This window comes from Lynx canadensis, chromosome D4, assembly GCF_007474595.2.
Source record: "Lynx canadensis isolate LIC74 chromosome D4, mLynCan4.pri.v2, whole genome shotgun sequence".
NCBI classification, from domain to species: domain Eukaryota; kingdom Metazoa; phylum Chordata; class Mammalia; order Carnivora; family Felidae; genus Lynx; species Lynx canadensis.
Window position 1 is genome coordinate 84,238,918 of NC_044315.2, and position 18,738 is coordinate 84,257,655.

General features: G+C 41.0%; 1 protein-coding gene across 8 annotated transcripts in view; it reads right to left on the reverse strand.

Annotated features, from left to right (window-relative positions):
* MAPKAP1 (MAPK associated protein 1) overlaps positions 1–18,738 on the reverse strand; it is a 245,090-nt gene that overhangs the window by 10,919 nt on the left and 215,433 nt on the right. For 7 of the 8 annotated variants that reach the window (XR_003964401.1, XM_030294471.1, XM_030294467.1 and 4 more), the window contains one exon: positions 17,248–17,385. The exons of the other annotated variant lie outside the window; for it this stretch is intronic. Coding sequence is in view for 6 of the 7 variants with exons in the window: in XM_030294471.1 (XP_030150331.1) it covers positions 17,248–17,385 (138 nt within the window). In the remaining variant the exon portion in view is untranslated. The remainder of the gene's footprint in view (positions 1–17,247; positions 17,386–18,738) is intronic. 8 annotated transcript variants of the gene reach the window in all.

Consider the following 18,738-nt stretch of genomic DNA (forward strand, 5'->3'; position numbering starts at 1 on the left):
TCCGTGGGCGGTGGCGACTGTTCTTACAAATGTGATGGAACCGATATCTGAAGAGAAAATCCTCATTATTTTGAAGACTGTGTTTTTAATTGGGCCGCCTCTGAGATTTGCTTTTAGTGTTGTAGAAAGAAAATGAAATATAATGGGGCATAAAATGGGCACCTAAGCTATGGTCACATGCTCAGGGCAGACACTGAAACTATACATATGCTTCTGAACACTGAAAGGGAAATCTGGATATGTAAAAATGTATTTACATTATACATTTTTTCCCAAGTAAAACAGAGAAGATGGAATGGAACGCCAAACAGAAACTAATTAGCAGCACAAATGTCAGAAGTGGAAACGCTGGAGATTTCGTGCTCTAATTTCCCTTCTGTGTTATGAATTTTAACTTAAACAAGAGGCGGTGCCAGAAAAACAGGTTCCTCTGGTCGTTCAGAGGGTAATGACCAGAACTCAATCCCAAAAAGCTGATGTCACACGAAGGTCGGTGTTAGGGCAGAGGGACAGGAGCTTCTATAGTTTGCTAGAAGCGCTCCCAGATTTCCTCTGCAAATGGGATGGAGATTACTATTTGAAAGGAGCACCTTCTAACATAACCTGCTGGCATGGACTGTGGTTGGCAATAACTGGGCAGAGCTGCCTTTTCAATCCGAGCCTGCAGTCCACCTTTGTGTAAAACACCCGAGGTGTCACCAATGGTCAGGAAAACCAAAAACAAACATTCCTTCTTCTCCTTTTCAATTAAAAACATATAAAATGTATTTTAAAACTATTAAAAATTTAGGGTGATTGGCATTGAGGGCACCTGTTGGGATGAGCACTGGGTGCTGTATGGAAACCAATTTGACAATAAATTACATATAAAAAAAACTACTAAAAATTTAGAAGAGAGGAAAAACCTCCACACTCTGTCCCCCACTAATACCAATACCCAGCGTGATTTCTACGGTCTTTTTTTTTTTTTTTTTTTTTTTTTTTTTAAATCATTCCCACATGTCTGTTTTCACATAGCTCACATAGCTGTAATCTGACAGGATCCCACAATTTGGGACCTTTTTAAAATTTTTTTTTATTTTTTAGTTAACATTTTACCATAGCCCTTTCCCTGCTGCTACATAGTCTCTACAACTATGTTTCTCAATAGCTGCATTTTATTGCCACAGGTAGATGTGTATCAGGGTTCCTGCTCTCTCTCATGGGCATTTAAGATACTTACAAAATTGCCAGTATTATAAACAAAACATTGAGGATTTGGATTCTTTCTCCATTCCTTTACATCAGGCATGGATTTTTTTTTTTTTTAAGAGGATAGATAATTCTAATTTTACTCAGAAGGAAACAGTTTCTTTTTTAAATTGTGGTAAAATTTACCATTCAACCACTTTTAAGTGTAAAATTAAATTGTATTAAGTACATTTACAACGTTCTGCAACCACCACTATCCATTTCCAGAAATTTTTCATCATCCCCAATAGATACACTGTACTTACTAAATAGTAACATCCTTTCTCCCTTCTCACCATCTCCTGGTAACCTCTATTCTCTATTCTACTTTCCGCATCTTAAGAGATTGCTTATTCTAGGTGACACAGAGCAGGGGAATCATACAGTATTTGTCCTTTTGGTTTGGCTTATTTAGCAGTTTTCAAGGTTCATCCATGTTGTGTACCATGTATCAGAGTTTCATTCTTTTCAAGGCTGAGTAATATTCCAGTTTATGTACACACCACATTTTTCTCCATTTACCTGGAGATGGGACATTCGCATTGTTTCTACCCTTCAGCTACTGTGAATAGTACTGCGATGAACACTGATGTGTATCTATTTGAGCCTCTGCTTTCAATTCTTCTGGGTCTATACATAGACCCAGTGGGACTGGCGGATCATATGGTAAGTCTGTGTTCAACTTTCTGAGCCAAACTGTTTTGTGCTGCACCATTTTACATTCCCCCCAGGATTGCACAAAGGTTCTAATTTCTCCACATCCTCACATTTGTTCTTTTCTTTTTTTCTTTAATATCGGCCAACCCAATGGGTAGTGACTAATAATGTTAAACATCTTTTCATGTGCTTATTGGCCATCTGTATACCTTCTTTGGAGAAATGTCTATTCGAGTCCTTAGCTCACAATTGGATTGTTTTTGAGGAAACTGAGTTTTAAGGCATTTGTAATTTGTATTGCCCAAGATTATCCAATATGTAAGTGGCAGAAATAGCATTCAAAAATCTACGGGGTGGGGTCCCAACCCCTTGCTGTCTTTATAATTCTAAAAGGCCTCCTTGCAAATCAGTGCATCCTAGCCAAAATTTATTCTCCCCACCTATGGACCCAGAGAAGGAAGACAAACATTTATAAATTATAACAGCTGCTGCAGCATGGATACTTTTTAAAACTGGGTTTCCAGGGTCTGCTCGTTTCTGGTTCATCTGGCCTGGAAGGAAGTAGGAAGCTCTTACTGGATTTCTTGGGGAGAAACAAATGGGAACACACTGTTCTTTTAGGTAAAGCTGTACCTTTCTATAGATCCTGGGGGAAAGGATGGGCTGGGATTCTTTGGTTTCTGGGTGCAAACCCCCTCTGGATCCAGGCTCCACTGTAAGCAGCAGTTCTGAGCTGCTTGTGGGAACTTCAGGTCAATGTAATTCAACTGGCAAAGGCTGGTGCCTCTTCCCCAGCACTCCTACAGTGGCAGAGGACCAGAGACTATAATGACCTCTTTGACCTCTAGAGCAGGGACCTTGTCTGACCTACTTACACTTCTGCCTGCATCTTTCAAACCTTCTCTCTCTTTGGCTCCTTCCTATAAACATAATTAAAGCTCTCTGATTATAAAAACTCCCATGGCAATGTGATTCCCCTCCTTCCTCTAATTTATTGAAAACACTCTTGCTAAGGTCACTGTGACCTTTATGTTGAGAGGTCCAGTAGATACTTCTCAGCTTTTAGCTTGCTTGGCTTCTCAGCTGTATTTGATACTTCTCCCTGAACTCCTCTCTTCCCTGGGATTCCGTGGAACCATGGTCAGCAGATTCTTCAGTAGCCTTCTCCAGCCAATCTTCTTCATTCTTATTTTGTGATCTTGTCCTTCATCTGTCCTTTAAATGGTAGTCTTCCCAGTCCTATGCTTGACCCTCGTTCCTTCTGACTCTGCATTTCTCCTCTTCCAGGTTTACTCCTTAGGTTTTAATTACTACTCATGTTGATGATCTTGAAGCAGAAATATGACCTAGACTTTTCTCCAGAGTTTCAGAGTCAGCTGGCGAGGAGAGCTGTCACCTTCCCATGGCCTACAGTGCAGCATGCCCTGAATCAATGTCAACATTTCCCTTTAAACCAAAAACTGTTCCAGGCATCCGGTCTCCTAAATAGCTCTCTCACATAGTCACCTTCCACCCCCTTCCATCCTGTGGTCATCAGTGTTCACCCAGGTCCTGACCATCAGTTGCCTCCCCTCTGGTTTTTGTACTTTCGATCATGTCTTCTTCAGATTCAAACACCCAGCCACAGGAGTCATCCTTTTGTAACACACATAACGGCCCTAAAACACTGTGCAGCTCCATTTCCTGTTGTCCTTACAGTGAAGTCCAAACTTAAGATGATTTTCAAGACCCTAGATCGGCAGTTCTCGAACTTTGGTCTCAGAATCCCTTTACGTCATAAACATTATCGAGGAACCCAAAAAGCTTTGTTTGTCTGAATTACATCGATATTTATTGCATTTGAAATTCAAACCAAGAAATTTAAAAAATATCTAATTCATTAAAAATAACAAACCCATTACAAGTTAATATAAACAATGTATTTTTTTTTAAATGCAAAAACCCTGGTGTTTCCCCAAACAAAAAAATTCTAATGAATGGCATTAGTTTATAGTTTTGAAGTCTCTTTAATATTAACAGCAAACAGTGGGATTATCCTATCTGCTCCTGCATTTTGTCTGCTGTGATATACTGTTTTGGTTGAAGCATGTGAAAAAAAGCCAGCCTCACACAGATATGTTTTTGGAAAATATAAAAATATTCTTTTTTGCAATATTTTAATATTCTTCTTTGCAAATATTCTTCTTTGATACTATACCAAATTTGATAAATGGTAGTTTCTTAGAGTGGCCGCAATGTGGAATTTAAAACCACATTAATAAGCCTGTATTCTCTTACATTAAAATCCACTGGTCTGACACTTTGGTTTTTGGTCTGGCACTTTCTGGAAAATACTGGTTCATGGAGTTATGCAGGTAGTCCAAATGTTGACATGTTTCATTATACAAAAAGTATCACAAGAAAATTCCAGTCTTTCACATTCACCACTGATCCCATCAGAAAAGTCTTTAAGCTCTGAGAAACGAAGCCCAGTGACAGATACAAGTTTCCCAAAATTCTGAATTTTGTCAGAAATTGTCACCTGAAATCTCGAATTTCATCATTGCAATAAAATATTATCACTTACTTTCTTTGAAGTGAAGGCCTCTCTCCTTCATTTTCAGGAAAATGTCTGCTAAATACTCAAATTTGAATAAGCATGGTTTGTCAGTCTTTCTTTCATGTAAAGATGGTGTTCCGTGAGATCAATGGCTAGTTCAGCTTGCAACTCAAACAACCATATGAATGTTTTCCTTGAAACAAGTATTCTACTCCCACATGCAACAGAAATGCCTTTGTGTACGTTAGGAAATGAATTCACAACAATGGTTTATGGAGTCTTTTGATTCTTCATGTGCAAGTTGTTCTAACAAAATATATGGCATTTCAGTAATCAAGTACTGGCTGAGTTTTACCCTTTAGCTTTTAGAAAGGTAGATAGGCAAGAAACAAGTTTTGTATCTGGGCTTTCTTCCACAGTTTGCAACAAGTCTGAGTTTCCAAGTACTCTTGGGAGCTAAATTATAACAAACACATGAAATACCTTCTATCCAGGATCCTTAGAGCAGACAGCTAGAGTGACCTTTGTGCAAAAAAAACCTTTTCTAATTTTTAGCATTAAATTCCACATTACAAAATTTCCTTCTGTATTAGAGTATAGGGAAAATAAATTCCTGTGTTATGTTCATCTTTATAGGTATGGAATATTATGATTTTTTCAGGATTCAAAAGGCTCTAAGTCTGGCATAAAATAGTAGCATGCTGCCATACTACTCTGCTTACTGAGTTTTTGGACTGCTTTTTAATAGTTTTTCTTTTGTTTCATTTTTGGTCAACTCTTGTAAGTTTTCACTTCCCACGGTCTTCATTAAGTTGTCATTCTTTCTCCTCCTCTTCCAATTTTCTGCATTTAATATTCTTTAGGAATAAAACCCAAAAAATCAAGCATGGTTGAAATGTGTTAAAAAATAAGACTTTATATAGGGTCTGAGTTGGGGCTACGGATATACCCTTCCACGAAAGCAGCCCAGAAGTTTAGGTGCCTTGGCTTTGTGTCAGTGGCAGAGAGAAGAATATAAACCTCTATTACCATTTGTACAGTTGACCACTCAACAGCATGGGTCTGAACTGTGTAGGTTCACTTATGGCTAGAGTTTTTTCAGTGAATCTATACACTTATGGTATCAACAAATACAGTATGGTATTATAAATGCTATTTTCACAAGCAATCCTTGTGATTTTCTTAACATTTTTTCTCTAGCTTACTTTATTGCGAGAATACAGTATATAATACATACAACATACAAAATGTGTTGATGGACCGTTTATGTTATCGGTAACGCTTCTGGTCAACTGTAAGCTATTAGTAGTTAAGTTATGGGGGAGTTAAAAGCTATACATAGATTTTTGACTACGTGGGGGTCAGTGCCCCTAGTGCCCCATGTTGTTCAAGGATCAACTGTATATAACTTTGGAGAAGTTAAATAAATTCTCTGAGCCCCAGTTTCCTCAGTATTATAAAATGGGAATAATATCAGCTTCACAGTGTTGATGCTAGGATAAAATCAGCTCAAATTATATAATAAATGTATATAAAACCTCATAGAGCTGTTATACAAATTAAATAGTGCATATAAAGTACATGGGGACACTGCCTTTACATGGTAGTTTCCCTCTGTTTTTTTACTTCCATTCTCTAAGACCAGCAAACTTTACCTGAAAAGGAAATAGTAAATATTTTAGGTTTTTCAGGCCAAGAGGCAAAATTAAGGATATTCTGTAGATACTTAATGAGGAAAAAAATTTCCAAATTTTTTATTGTAAAAATGTGAAATATAATGATCAAATATAATGATCAAATCAAATTTTGGGGGGGTATAATACAGTCTACCAAAGAGAAGGATAGAACTTTTTGAGGGTGGTGAATAACTTTCCTTAAATGGAAATTCAAAGTCAGTATTCCCTATCAAATCAATTGCAAATGTTCACCTGTAAAAACCATGCTTAGCTCACAAGTGGTAGGCTGGATTTACCTTTGGGCCATAGTTTGCCAATCCCTGCTCAAACAGGTCTCTCTTGTTTATTTCCTTTTTCTTGGCTCATTCCATGCAGTTGCTAATAATGACATTTTGAGGGCAACTTGTGTAGATCTGAGTTTTTATCTGGCATTTTCCCCCACTCCAGCCTTAACCTTTCTTGCAGGAAAGGCTTAACAGCAACACATTCCTTCATCTTTCGAGTGTCTGAAAATGTCTTTATTTCACCTTTATTTCTGAAGGATCCTTTCACTGAATATAGATAGAATTCTAGATTGACAGGTTTTCTTTTAGCACTTTAAAAGATGTCACTCCATTGTCTTCTGAATTGCATTAGTTCTGATGAGAAGTCAGCAATCATTCTTGGTTTCTCTGGCTGCTCTTAAAATTTTTCTCTTTATCACTGGTTTTCAGCAATTGGATTATGATGTGCCTTGATGCGGTTTTCTCTGTATTTATCCTGTGTGGCCTTCACTGGTCTTCCAAGATTGGTGGATGATATTTTAAATCAAATCTGGAATAGTTTTGCCTTTCATTCTCGAGACCTAAATTACCTGTATGTTGGAACACTTGATATTATCCCATAGTTTGTTCTTCTCATCAATTTTTTGTCTTCGCGTTCTAGGCTGAATAGTTTTATTGTCCTGTCTTAAAGTTTACTGATTGTGGGAGGCAGATTCTGAAATGGCCGCCAATGATCCTGTCTCCTGCATTTCATATCGTGTCATCTCCTTGTGTCTTGTGTGCGGGCTAGACTGTGTGACTTACTTCTGATGAGTAAGATACAACAGAAGTGTATTTCCTTTTTTTTTTTTTTTTTTAAGCAAAAGTGTATTGCTAAGCCACTTCTAAGATTAGGTTGTAAATGATTGTGACTTCTTCCTTGCTAGTAGTACTCTTGTATTCTTAGTTATTTTGATGAAGCCAGCTGCCATCTTGTGAGCTCCTCTATGGAGAGTACCATGTGGCAAGGAACTGAAGGTGTTCACAAAGAAATGAACTCTGCCAGCAACTACTCAGTGAGCTTGGATGCAGATCCTGCCCCAACTGAATCTTAAGAGGATTGTGGCCCTGGTTGACACCTTGACTACAACCTTGTGAGAGACTCTTAGCAATAGGACTCAGCTAAGCTGTGCCGGATTCCTGACCACAACCCTGAGAGGTAATACATGTTCTTGTTGTTTTAAGCCACCAAGTTTTCGGGCAATTTGTTATACGGCAATAGACAACTAACACACGGACCTTTTAAGCAAATTTCCTAATCTAATTGCATCAGTGTTGATTCAGGTATTGTATTTCTCAGCTCTAGAATTTTCATTAGGTTCTTTTTAAGTAGTTTACATTTCTTTTTGAGTTCTTGTTTTTCTTTAAATCTTTAAACACATTTCTAATAGCTGTTTTAAAGTACTCTATTTTAAAGTGCTCACTTGCTAGTTCTGTGATCCCTGCCACTTCTTGCTGTTTCTATTGATTGACTTTTCTCCTGGTTACAGGACACATTTTCCTGCTTCTTTGCATATCTAGTAATTTTTTATTGAATACTGGACACTATAAACATTACATTGTGGGTTTTTTGCATTCTGTCATCATCCTTTAGAGAATACTGGATTTTATTCTAGCAGCTAGTTAATTTACTTGTGGATCATTTTCATCCTTTTAGGACTCCCTTTAAAGCTTTATTGGGCAATCACTAAATATTGTACACGTGAAACTAATATAACACTGTGTTAACTTACTAAAGTTAAAATAAAAACTAAAAAAAAAAAAAAAAGCTTTATTAGGCAAGGATTAGAGCAGTCTTTAATCTAGGGGTAGTTTAGCCTTACTCCTAAGCCATGGTCTTTCTGGAGTCACTGCTACAAGTCCTGTAAGCTACAAGTCCTGGAAGCTCCCCTCTCGTTGGTCAGAACTCCAGATGATAACGCCCAGTGGTCGTGCTTCACCAGGCTTGTGAGGTCCCACCACAGGCATGCACAGCTTCATACACAACAAAAGATTCCAAGGTGTCTTTCTGGATCTTTTTCTCAATGTACCTTCCTCCTCTCCACATTTAATTTATTGTAAATTTCAGCCTCCTCCAACTCTGATTTCTGTCTCCAAGCGTGGTGAGCCTGTTATACTCTCCTTGGGAAACCCTGAAGAAAGCTGAAGTGATAGTAAGTCTCACCTCATTTGTTTCCCTTCTCCCAGGGCTCATAGTCCTGTACTGCCTGTTTTCCAGTGTCTGAAAACAGTTTCTTATATTTTGTACAGTTTTCCAGTCATTTATGATAGAAAGGCTAATCTGGTAGCAGTCACCCTATCCTGGAAGTTGCCTATGGGAATCTTGTATGCCATACATACTTTGATTTTAATGAAAGAATGGCTTACTTTTTCCATGTCTATGAGAATAACTTAAAATCTAAGCACCCCATTTATTATGAAACACAATTTGGAGCTTGGCAGGAGGCAAGGGAAACAGATTTTTCCTATCATTTATCCAGCTGAGAAATCTTTCACATAGTTTTTCAGTAGGGAACAGTCTCTACCCTTACCCTCTTCTCAATTAGGAACTCTTCTGATATTAAAAATCAAGAAAGAAAAAATCTGAAGAAATGGTAATCAAAATATAGGAAAGTGGAATATGTAAATGTATGCAAATTTCCTATTATACCTGTTTTGTTCTTACGGGTCCATAACACCCAAGTCAACAATTAAGCAAAAACTTAATAGCAAAAGGAAGGCTTTTCCCGGGAGGGAAAAAAGTTGATACCCCACACTGTTTTCTACTCTAACAAATATCAATATTCCAATTGACACAAACATATTCTTTGTTCATCAATAAGTCCTAGGGAAAAAACGAAGTAAGTTTACAAAGAAGATAATGAAAACCCACTGGATATCTCAGCACCAGCCAATTTTCCTCAGAAACACAATCTTACACATTATGTAGTTAGCAAACACGCCCCCAATAGCTCCTATGAGCAACTGTGGTACACGATAATGAATATGGGAGATGTGTTGTTCTTATCACCTGTCTGGGGCTCAGAGCAGAATCTCCTGCCTCCTAAATTCATAGAGCGTTGACCTTCCAGAGACCACACACTGTACCAAAGCACCTCTTTTCCCGGAACTACAGAGACAAGCACACTGGTCCCATCTATCATATGCTGAGGGCAAACTGCAATAGTAGGTTAAGAACAAGACGTTGGGTTTGCCTTTTCACTACAACCTTGAGAAGTTCTCCGTTATGCTTCCATATCTCTTTGTTGAATGGCCACACTTGCTCTTGGCTGATTCCAAATTCTAGAAGCAACTTTTAAATGCTTAAGGTGCCAGACGGAGTTAGACAGTCATTGAGCACTGACGTTAGCCCCTGGACAGCGGCTGCTGGATCTCTAAAGGATGCAGATGGGAGCATACACAGGCACGCTTAAGTGCAAACATCAGGTGTCAGTTAATGACCAGGTCAATGGCACACACGCTGGGTTGGTTCCCACTGGCTGAGTTCTCAGGGGCCTGGCCAATGTTATCCAGCCCCAGAGAACCGTTCCCTGAAGTATAGTGATGGCCTATTTAAAAGCAGATCACAGCTTGAGGTTACTGGAAACCAAACTGGGTCAGAGAACCTAAGAATATAGCCTGGCAGTAGATGATGCACGCTGGCCCCACACTTAAGAGTTTTCCCCCACCTTTATTCTCTGGCACACCTCGGGTCCTTCCCTCCCACACACTTGGAAAATGGAGGTGGTCCCCCTGGTTGCCTAAACCCATCTCCCCAGCAGCTTCCTTGTTTTGGAAGGAGATGATAAATAAATCAAAATGCACTAAGCAGCACTTCCACAGGCACTCGCCTCCTCCACTGAACGTGCACCTCATCAATCACACTATTGTCTGCTTGAAAGGCGAGCCTTGTAAATGTCATATCCACTCAGGCCCAAGGAGAGGCGCATCCAAATGCAGCAAGGAGTTTTAATTGGATAGTGTAATTAAACTAAAAAACCCCAGCAGACTCCCTTTGACAGGATAGATGAAGACCCCTTTTAATAGGGCTAGGAAACATATCTGTTAAAAGGATGAGGCACTGCCTGTTCCTGATTGTGCTCCAGAGTACTCTTATGAAAAGGCAATTCAATAACTGGGGCATTTACTATGTTAGAGTCCATTGTGTTCTGTAATCTAGCAGTACTTACCGTATTTGATCTGGAACTTATGAAATAAGCCCTCGTCAGAGAGTAAAAACACTACATGGCCCATCCACCTGATGTCTGGAATGCCCGGGCCTCCTGGGAATCAACAGAGCCTCAGGACAGCCTGTGGCCTTCCTGGGCTACAGGTCCGTGTGAGTATAAAGGCCAGTGCCTTACTTACTGGGGCCTACAGCACGCGGTGCGGTCAAGGCCATCCACCCACTCATCCAGGGGCTGCAGCTCTTTCATCCAGGGGTGGCTAACGTCCTCCTCACTTCTCTTTCATTCTCATGAGCAACTAAAGAATGACAAAATCCTTGGGTATCTCCTGCCATAGGAACTGGAATGCCTGTCACATCAGTGTGTGCGTGCGTGTGTGCACGCATGTGTGCATGCGTGCATGTGCATGCTTGTTCTCTGCTAGCATGACTACCCCTGCCAAATAGGAAGAAAAGAAATCAGCAGATCAGAGGATTCAACATATGGATTGGGGTGTACCCAAGTGGATTTTAGTAACAAAACCCGAATCCTTCTGTCACTCTCCCTGTTCTCTCTCCTTTGTTGGGACAGGGGGTGGGGGATGCACACACAAGCACATTCAAAGATACACACACACACACACACACACACACACACACACACACACATTAAAGGCCTGCAGCTCCACAAGCAAAGTCACAGAATTAGTGGGGACACATGAAGACGTTTGTATCTGTGCGGGGCCGTCTTACAAGCAGACCAGAACAATCCCTTTCCGAAGGAATGCTAGTGTCCCAAGGGCAAGGTCAGGGAACTCAGCCTTTGGGTGGATCAGGAGAGCCTCTGAGCTGGGGCTGAGGTGGGGTACCGAGAGATTTCAGACTTCCCCATCTGTAGCTTTCCAGAAACAGTGAGATGCTTTACTTTATGTACAAAACCCTGGGCCCTCAGACTGATTTTTCTTTTTTAAGGATGGTGAAGGTTTGTTTGATGACTGCTTTTACTCCTCCATAAAGCCTGCTTGGAGCTCTGTTTGCAAACCTCTGAACAGTCTTAATACTGGTGTTTCACTATGAGTTGATGAACCCATTAAGGACATATAAGCGAATGCTTATAATCTATGAAAACTGGATACTGAATTAAACCATCAAATACCTTTAGGTTTAAATGAAAACTACATAAAAGCATTTCAGCCATCAATTTGGCTATCACTTCTGGCCAGTATGAATTCTGCTGGAAAAGCTATTTTCGTGCAGATGTGGAATTCAATGGGAAAGACTGACTCGTGTACCAACATCAATCAAAATGTCGACTTCCCTGGCAGCTCTCAACAGTAAGGCAGGTTCAAAGGTCACAGGATAAAGAAAAAAGCCAAGCTCTGGTTCAGCTCTAATATCTCCTCGGTAGAAGTCTTGCAAAAGTACCCCCTTCTGTATTAGCCTTGCTTTCATTAATCTTCTTGCCATCTTCTTTAACTAGTCATGCAGAACCGCTCGATAGCAAGACGTATAATGGGGAAGGCCCTGTGCCTATTACCGCGTTAACATTCTCTTAAGCCCCAGTGTAACAATGGAACGAGAAGGCAAAGGGAATCTGCAACTGCAGGGTGCGGTGCAGGCAATTCAATTACAGCCTGGGCTTACCTACGTACTTCGGACCTATAAAACACGAGAGGCCTTTGTGTCTAACTGGCCTGGTCATTAAGGTGGCTGAAGATCACAACAATGCTGATCTTTTCTATTTAAGCTAAATCAATGTGGACAAATCATTATTCAGTAGCTTTAATTTAATTAGTAAATTAAATACACTACTTTACAGATCTTGTCAAGTACTTATGAAAAGAAAGATTCATTTAAGCGGGAGGTCACCAATAAGCCCAGCTAATTTAACTCATAACCTTAACTGAGTCTCATCTCAAACATCCAGCAGGTTCTATTCACGAGGGCTTGACAGTCTCTCGCAGTTGTGGTTAACTCATGATTCCAAAGAGTTCCTATCCTGTATCCACACACTGTTTTGGACAAACAAAACAAAACAAAAACAAAAAACAGCAAGAAAAAAAGCCAAACAAGCAATCCCCCACCAGCATCAACAGAATCAGATTTCCTTTAAATTATACTATTGCAAGAGAACATAATCAGATTACCTCTATTATGTTGCTTCCTTAAGATTTTCTATTATCTATACTTAATTGAGATACAGCGCTCTTTTCAGCTATAAAGACGACAGCTACTTTATTAAGGTTTAAATCTGATTTCTTAATGATAGGCTGCTTCCTTTGAAGCCTGGAAACCTGCACAACCTTCTCATGATAAACGCAGACCTGGCACGGTGGAGGCTGGTACCTCATTTAAATCCAGCCTGAGAGTCTCTGAAGGGTGCTAGTTTAAAAAAAAAAAGGTGCCTTGCTTTTGTTTCAGCGTTGGAGTTTGAGGCTGACACTTAAAAAGAGAGCCCACTGCATCTAAAGCCTAGGTTTGGACCTGTAGAAGGACGGAGAATTATTTCTCTGAGATAATTTAGCCATGGTAGTTTCTGATATGGAGGCATTCTCCCCTCCTATGTGCCATATACATATCTGTTCACTTACGATGAATTAAAATTAATTCATCTTTTAGAGGTTTGTGACATCCTTCAAAACAGCAAAAGGTATCCTAAGGAGTGGCAAAACCAGACTAAGAAGTCACTGATTGCAATAATAATGACAGCGTGCAGCCTTTCTTCCCCCCTCCCAACCTGGAAAGGCAGAATTTATTCTCAATTTCTCTGGGCTTTTGATACACAGATTTTCTCAACTAACTGGTGAGAGTCTATATTTATACGTACAAATTTCTTCTAAGGCATGTATCTATTTAGTCATTAAGTTCCAGATCCTTAAACACTCACAGGGACAGAGCAATAAATCTTCCCTCTGAGAACACAGCCTAAGACAGAGAAGTTAGGAGAAGGAAAGAGAGCCACAGAACTGCTATTTATGGAGCACGGCTGCAGAGTCCGGGTCTTTCTGACCCACGGTATGTGTAATTACGGGTCTCACTGCGGGCGCTCCGTTGCTCAGTCCCTTTGCCAAGTCCTCTATTCACATACTTTTTGGATATGGTGTCAGTTAAACTTGAGCTGCGTTCCTTATGACGACCAAATTAACGGTTTGACAGAGGCTTTCTCAATAAACACTGCAAACTGGCCATATTCGAAGGTTTTAAAAACCATTTCTTTTCTGCTCAGAATTCTGACAAACATGTCTCAAGACAGACCAGGACAACTTCATTATCCTTCCAACACTTACTGCCTTTTTGTAAAGAAGGCTGTTTAATAACACGTCTGCTGTTTTCACAACTACATTATTCCAGTTGGTCACACGTTCCAGTCTTCGGCAGGACGCTTGTGTTACGAGAGATAAAAACATGAAAAAGGAAATATATTGCAGAAATCAAAAACCTTATCTACTTCTAGACTCTCTCTCTTTGCCATAATTCATTCAAGAAGGCCCCCAGAATAATTTTTGATGTAAACTCAGCTACAAACATATATCACTATGCTGATAAAAATCACAGGCTAAACTTGGGAAATATAGTGACTTTCATTTCTTGAGTACTGTTAAAATAACTTTTTTCTAAGGTTCAACAGACACAAAAGATAAAAAGGGTTACCATTAATCCTTTAAAAAAAGAAGAGGAAGAAACAGCCCTATAGATTAATTCTGTGGTCTGATGATGGTCTTGAAGATGAACTTTTTAGATTAAGTCACTGAATTAATTTGATGAAGATACTGGAAATCATAAAAAAAAAAACACAGCATCAAGCTGATTCAGTTAATACACCTTTGTTTGCGCACTTTACAACATAAATTATGCTGAGTAACTTTTGGTTTCTAAATTCTGGCCACATTAAGTTCAATTTGAAGATAGCAAACATTCACTGAGGACCACTCTGTGGACACTGTGCTGCAGACTGAGGACACAGAAAGCAGTTCCTGGGTCAATTAGTTCAGCAAGGAGATGGGGGTGGGAGAGAGGGACAGACTTGAAGTCGATACATATGGCACAGCGTGAGAGCTACTGTACCACAGGCGTGTGCAAGCTCCTAGAGACAAAGTCGTGGAGAGAGCCTGACCCTAGAAAGATGAATGAGCCAGGCCTGAGGAAGCAGAGGTGCCTGTCAGTTAGCGGGAGAATCAGGGTGGAGGCGTATTCCAGGTGATGGGAACAGCAGAAGCACAGAATTCGAGGTGTGTTCGTGTGCGAGCAGTTCACGGTTGACTGCAGCTCAAGTTCAGGATGGGAAATTATGGGCCATGAACCTCAAGTGGTCAATGTCTTTAAGGGCTATGCTGAGGAATCTGGATTTTACTTGGTGAGCCTGTAACTTTCAAAAAAAATTTTTTTAAGTAGCAAAATCCTTTTTATCGGTTGACTTTTTTTTTTTTTTTTTTTTAAGTAGGCTTCACACCTAGTGCAGAGCCCAACACGGAGCTTGAATTCACAACCCTGAGATCAAGACCTGAGCTGAGATCAAGAGTCAGACGCTTAACCAACTGAGCCACCCCCGACAGACTTTTTAAATGCAGAATCCCCAAAGAGAAAATAGTAGAGCTCTACTGGTTGAAGGGGAGTCCTTATGCCCAAACCTGCCCCCTCCCCCATCCCCAGACCTCTGAGGAACATGGTTTGGAAAGCACTGACAGGGCACAAGGACATAGGAAGTGTCTGACTGGGCCAGTGCGCTCCTTTGTTCAGGCAAGTGTCACAATTTTTAGACCTCGGGAGCCAGAATGAGAGAGAAGGAAACCTCTTTACGACCCACATGTGCGGTTTTTACACAGAACCATCCAGTAGGTCTGCAAACACGACAAAAGACTCTCTTGCAGGATTGTCAATATTGCAAAGGTGGGCCCCACGTCTGCTCTGCATCCCCCAGGCCTGGAACTTGTGGTCACTGTCACAGACGTGTGCTAATCACTTCCTGACTGACTGATGGCCAGAGGCAACCGGGAGGTGCTGTCTGTGCATCCTTTCTTCCTTCCCTCTCACACTGGCTGTGCTACACCCTTCACCTTTCAGTGCCCGAAGCACACTCCTTGGCAAGTGAGTGTCTTGGTATGAGTGTTAAGGGAAATCTGAATCCCGCTTCTAGTTCTTTCCCTAACCTTTCTACTCCAGCTTATCCCTCTATGCAACATGTGATTGCCTTTCATTTCTCAGAGACACGGAGAATTTATAAAATGTTACTTTTCAAAGCACCCTGAGTTCTTGGGAAGAAAGATGCTAGAACAATGACATCTTTATTGGCTGATAAGCTGCAGTGAGAGGGATTAGGAAGATGTTTATCTAAAGGCAGAGGCAAGGGCCCCAGAGCAGCAAGCAATTTTCTCACCAGCCCCTTCTGGCAGCCATCTTGCAGGATCTCCTCACTGGGATGACAGGAATGGCAGGACGCTGCGGGGAAGGGGGGGGGGGGTGGGCCCGGCCTGCCTCCTTTCCCTCGGTACCACTAGGTTCTCCCTTCTTGCCCAGCTGGAGCCTCACAGGTTGAAAGGAGGAGATTGCGTAGCCCAGCATAGCTGGATCTGACCAAAAAACCCCCACCCATAAAGCAGGCAGTGTGGCAGGTGCCCTGTCTGTACACCTCCCTCGGGGTTTTTTTTGCTTTTTAGGTCCCAGTTTAGTCAGTATTATCTCAAAAACTTGAACCATATGATAAACACTTGCTGGCCTTTACATTTCTTATTGTTCCTTTTGAGTACGTCATTCCTTATAACACTTGTTCCCCAATTCAGCGGGCACTGGAGTAAAGGGATTAACAAAAATCATGTCATTCTCCAAAGTTACTGAATCAGAACCCGCTGGGGATGGGCCCTTGGATAACTGCATTTTAAACAGGCTCTACAGGCGATGCCGATACGTACCAGGCTCTGACAATAACTGTCTTGTAGCCTTTCCCTGGCAGCTAACAAATTCTTGTCTAGTTTAAACTTTTTTCTTCCATGGAGGAATTTCAGCGTGATCTGTGTCCTTTCTGCCTCTCGATGGGACTGAAGTCTTAAAAATGATTAATCTAAATGCTACACTCAATTACTTAACTGCAAAAATATAATATGCCAAAATATACAACCAGACTGTATCTACTTTGATAATTTAAGCAGAGGAGTGCCAGCCCAGCAGTGATCTCTTCTGCAGGACCAGGCAGGAGTTTAATTACGAGCTGGTAGGTCATGCAGCTGCCAATAATCTGGAGGCTGTTGACACTTCCGGCTTGATGGATATCTAAATCTAGTCTTAGGCTGCCACAGGAAATCTCCCAGCCTCCCTCGATCTGGAAGGAAGGCAGGTCCAGGTCCGACTGCCCAAGTCCCCCAAATGGGAAGAGGAAGGGAGCACAAAGTGAAATGAGGGCTCTGGGGAGTCCAATTCTCAGCAGGAACCTGCCCCCAGGCCCCTAGTCCCCAGGGCGGGGCTCTGGAGGTCAGGAGCCAGGGCTGTGAGGTTCTCTGCTGCCATCAAGACGGAACAGGATGGGGGCCCATGTCAGGCTCTGGGCACCATAATACAATCCTGTCTGATTAAAAGAAATTTCTGGTAATGAATTAAACAGACCCAAGGAAAAAAGGACACGGTGGCAATATATTCTCCCGGCACCCAGCACACAGAGGGGAAGAGGGGGAAGAGAGAAAGGAGACATAAATAAAAGGGACTACTCACTGGGGCTTTTTTCTTCAGCAAGGTCACAGGCACAGAGCAGGTCAGAATCGATTGAGATGGGTTTCTGCTTAATCCAAAACTTAGTGCTGGCTTTCTGATTCGTAACAGGGTCTATCTCTACTTTGTCTCCAGAGATACCTGTAAGGCCGGGGGGTGGGGGGGGGGGGGGGGGGGGGGAAGGACAAAAAAGAAGCCACAAAAAGTGGAAGGTGTAAGTGATTTCAGTGTAATCATTTGACCTGTTTTGTATATTTTAAATTAGATGAACAAGAGCTCTTCCTTAGGGCTTTGGGGAATGCCACTGGCTTAAGACAGCCATAAGGAGACGCCAAAGGGCATACAGAAGATGCACAGCCTGGTTTCCTGCGTGGGTGAGTTGAGGGGAGAAACCACCAAGAAGCATATAGAAAGGTTAAAAAAACATGCCATCCTAGATGCACCACAGATACAACACAGGGTTCACCTGCATAGTTAACCCTACATTATACCTCCGTATGGTAATGAAATAAACCATAACATAAAGTTCGTTAAGAAAAACATTTTGATCAGTGGTCTTTTTTTTTTTTTTAATACACTAAAAATAGGAAAAATCTATCTTTGCCCTTCTCTGACACTAAATAATTATCCAAGCTATACTGATTGAGAGAAGTCACAGGAGGATCAAAGGTCCTTTAGATAAAACCTTCCAAGTTCAAGTCTTGGAGCTTTGCTTCAGTCTGCGGAGGTCACTGCTTCTCCAGCGTAGGGAGAAACAGCACTGGGTGTGAGATTTATGCAACAAAGACTTTATAACAGGAATGCAGCAGGTTAAATACTGGCACTGTGGGCTTCATTTTCAGAGCTGTGAAAGACATAACATACTGTACAGTCACTGGGAGCAAAGGTGTTGGGAGAACAAAGGTGATGCCTGGGATGAAAGGTGTCCTGGGATAACTGTGGCGACGCACAGCAATCGCTCTCCCAGGGTCACTGAGCAGCGTATGCTCGGCCCGACACACACGATCTAGACTAGATGCCCTCTTTTTCTCTTTTGCTGAAAATTGAGGAATCTGTTCATGAAGTGAGACAAAAACCTTCAATATGCCTTCCAGAGTGGGCCCCAGATAAAATCTTGAAAGTAACTAATATTTCAGGCCATGGTTTAAAGGTCAGGGGCAAAGTGGAAAAAAAGCAAAATCAAACAAAGATATAAGAGATAATTAAAGCCATCAAATGTACATACTGTAACAAAAAAGACAATCAGAATTAACACATTTTGTTCCATGGATCACCTCAGAAATTTTTCAGTACGACATTGAGAAAACTTAGTAGGCCAAAAGGAAAAGCAGATAAAAGAAACAGCTCAATTAAAAAACAAACAAACAAAAAACCCCCCAAAACACAACGACCATAGTCTGTGAGCAAATTTAAAATTAAGCAAACGAACAAAAAAAAAAAAAACAAACAAACAAACAAACAAACAAACAAAAAAAAAAAAATATATATATATAT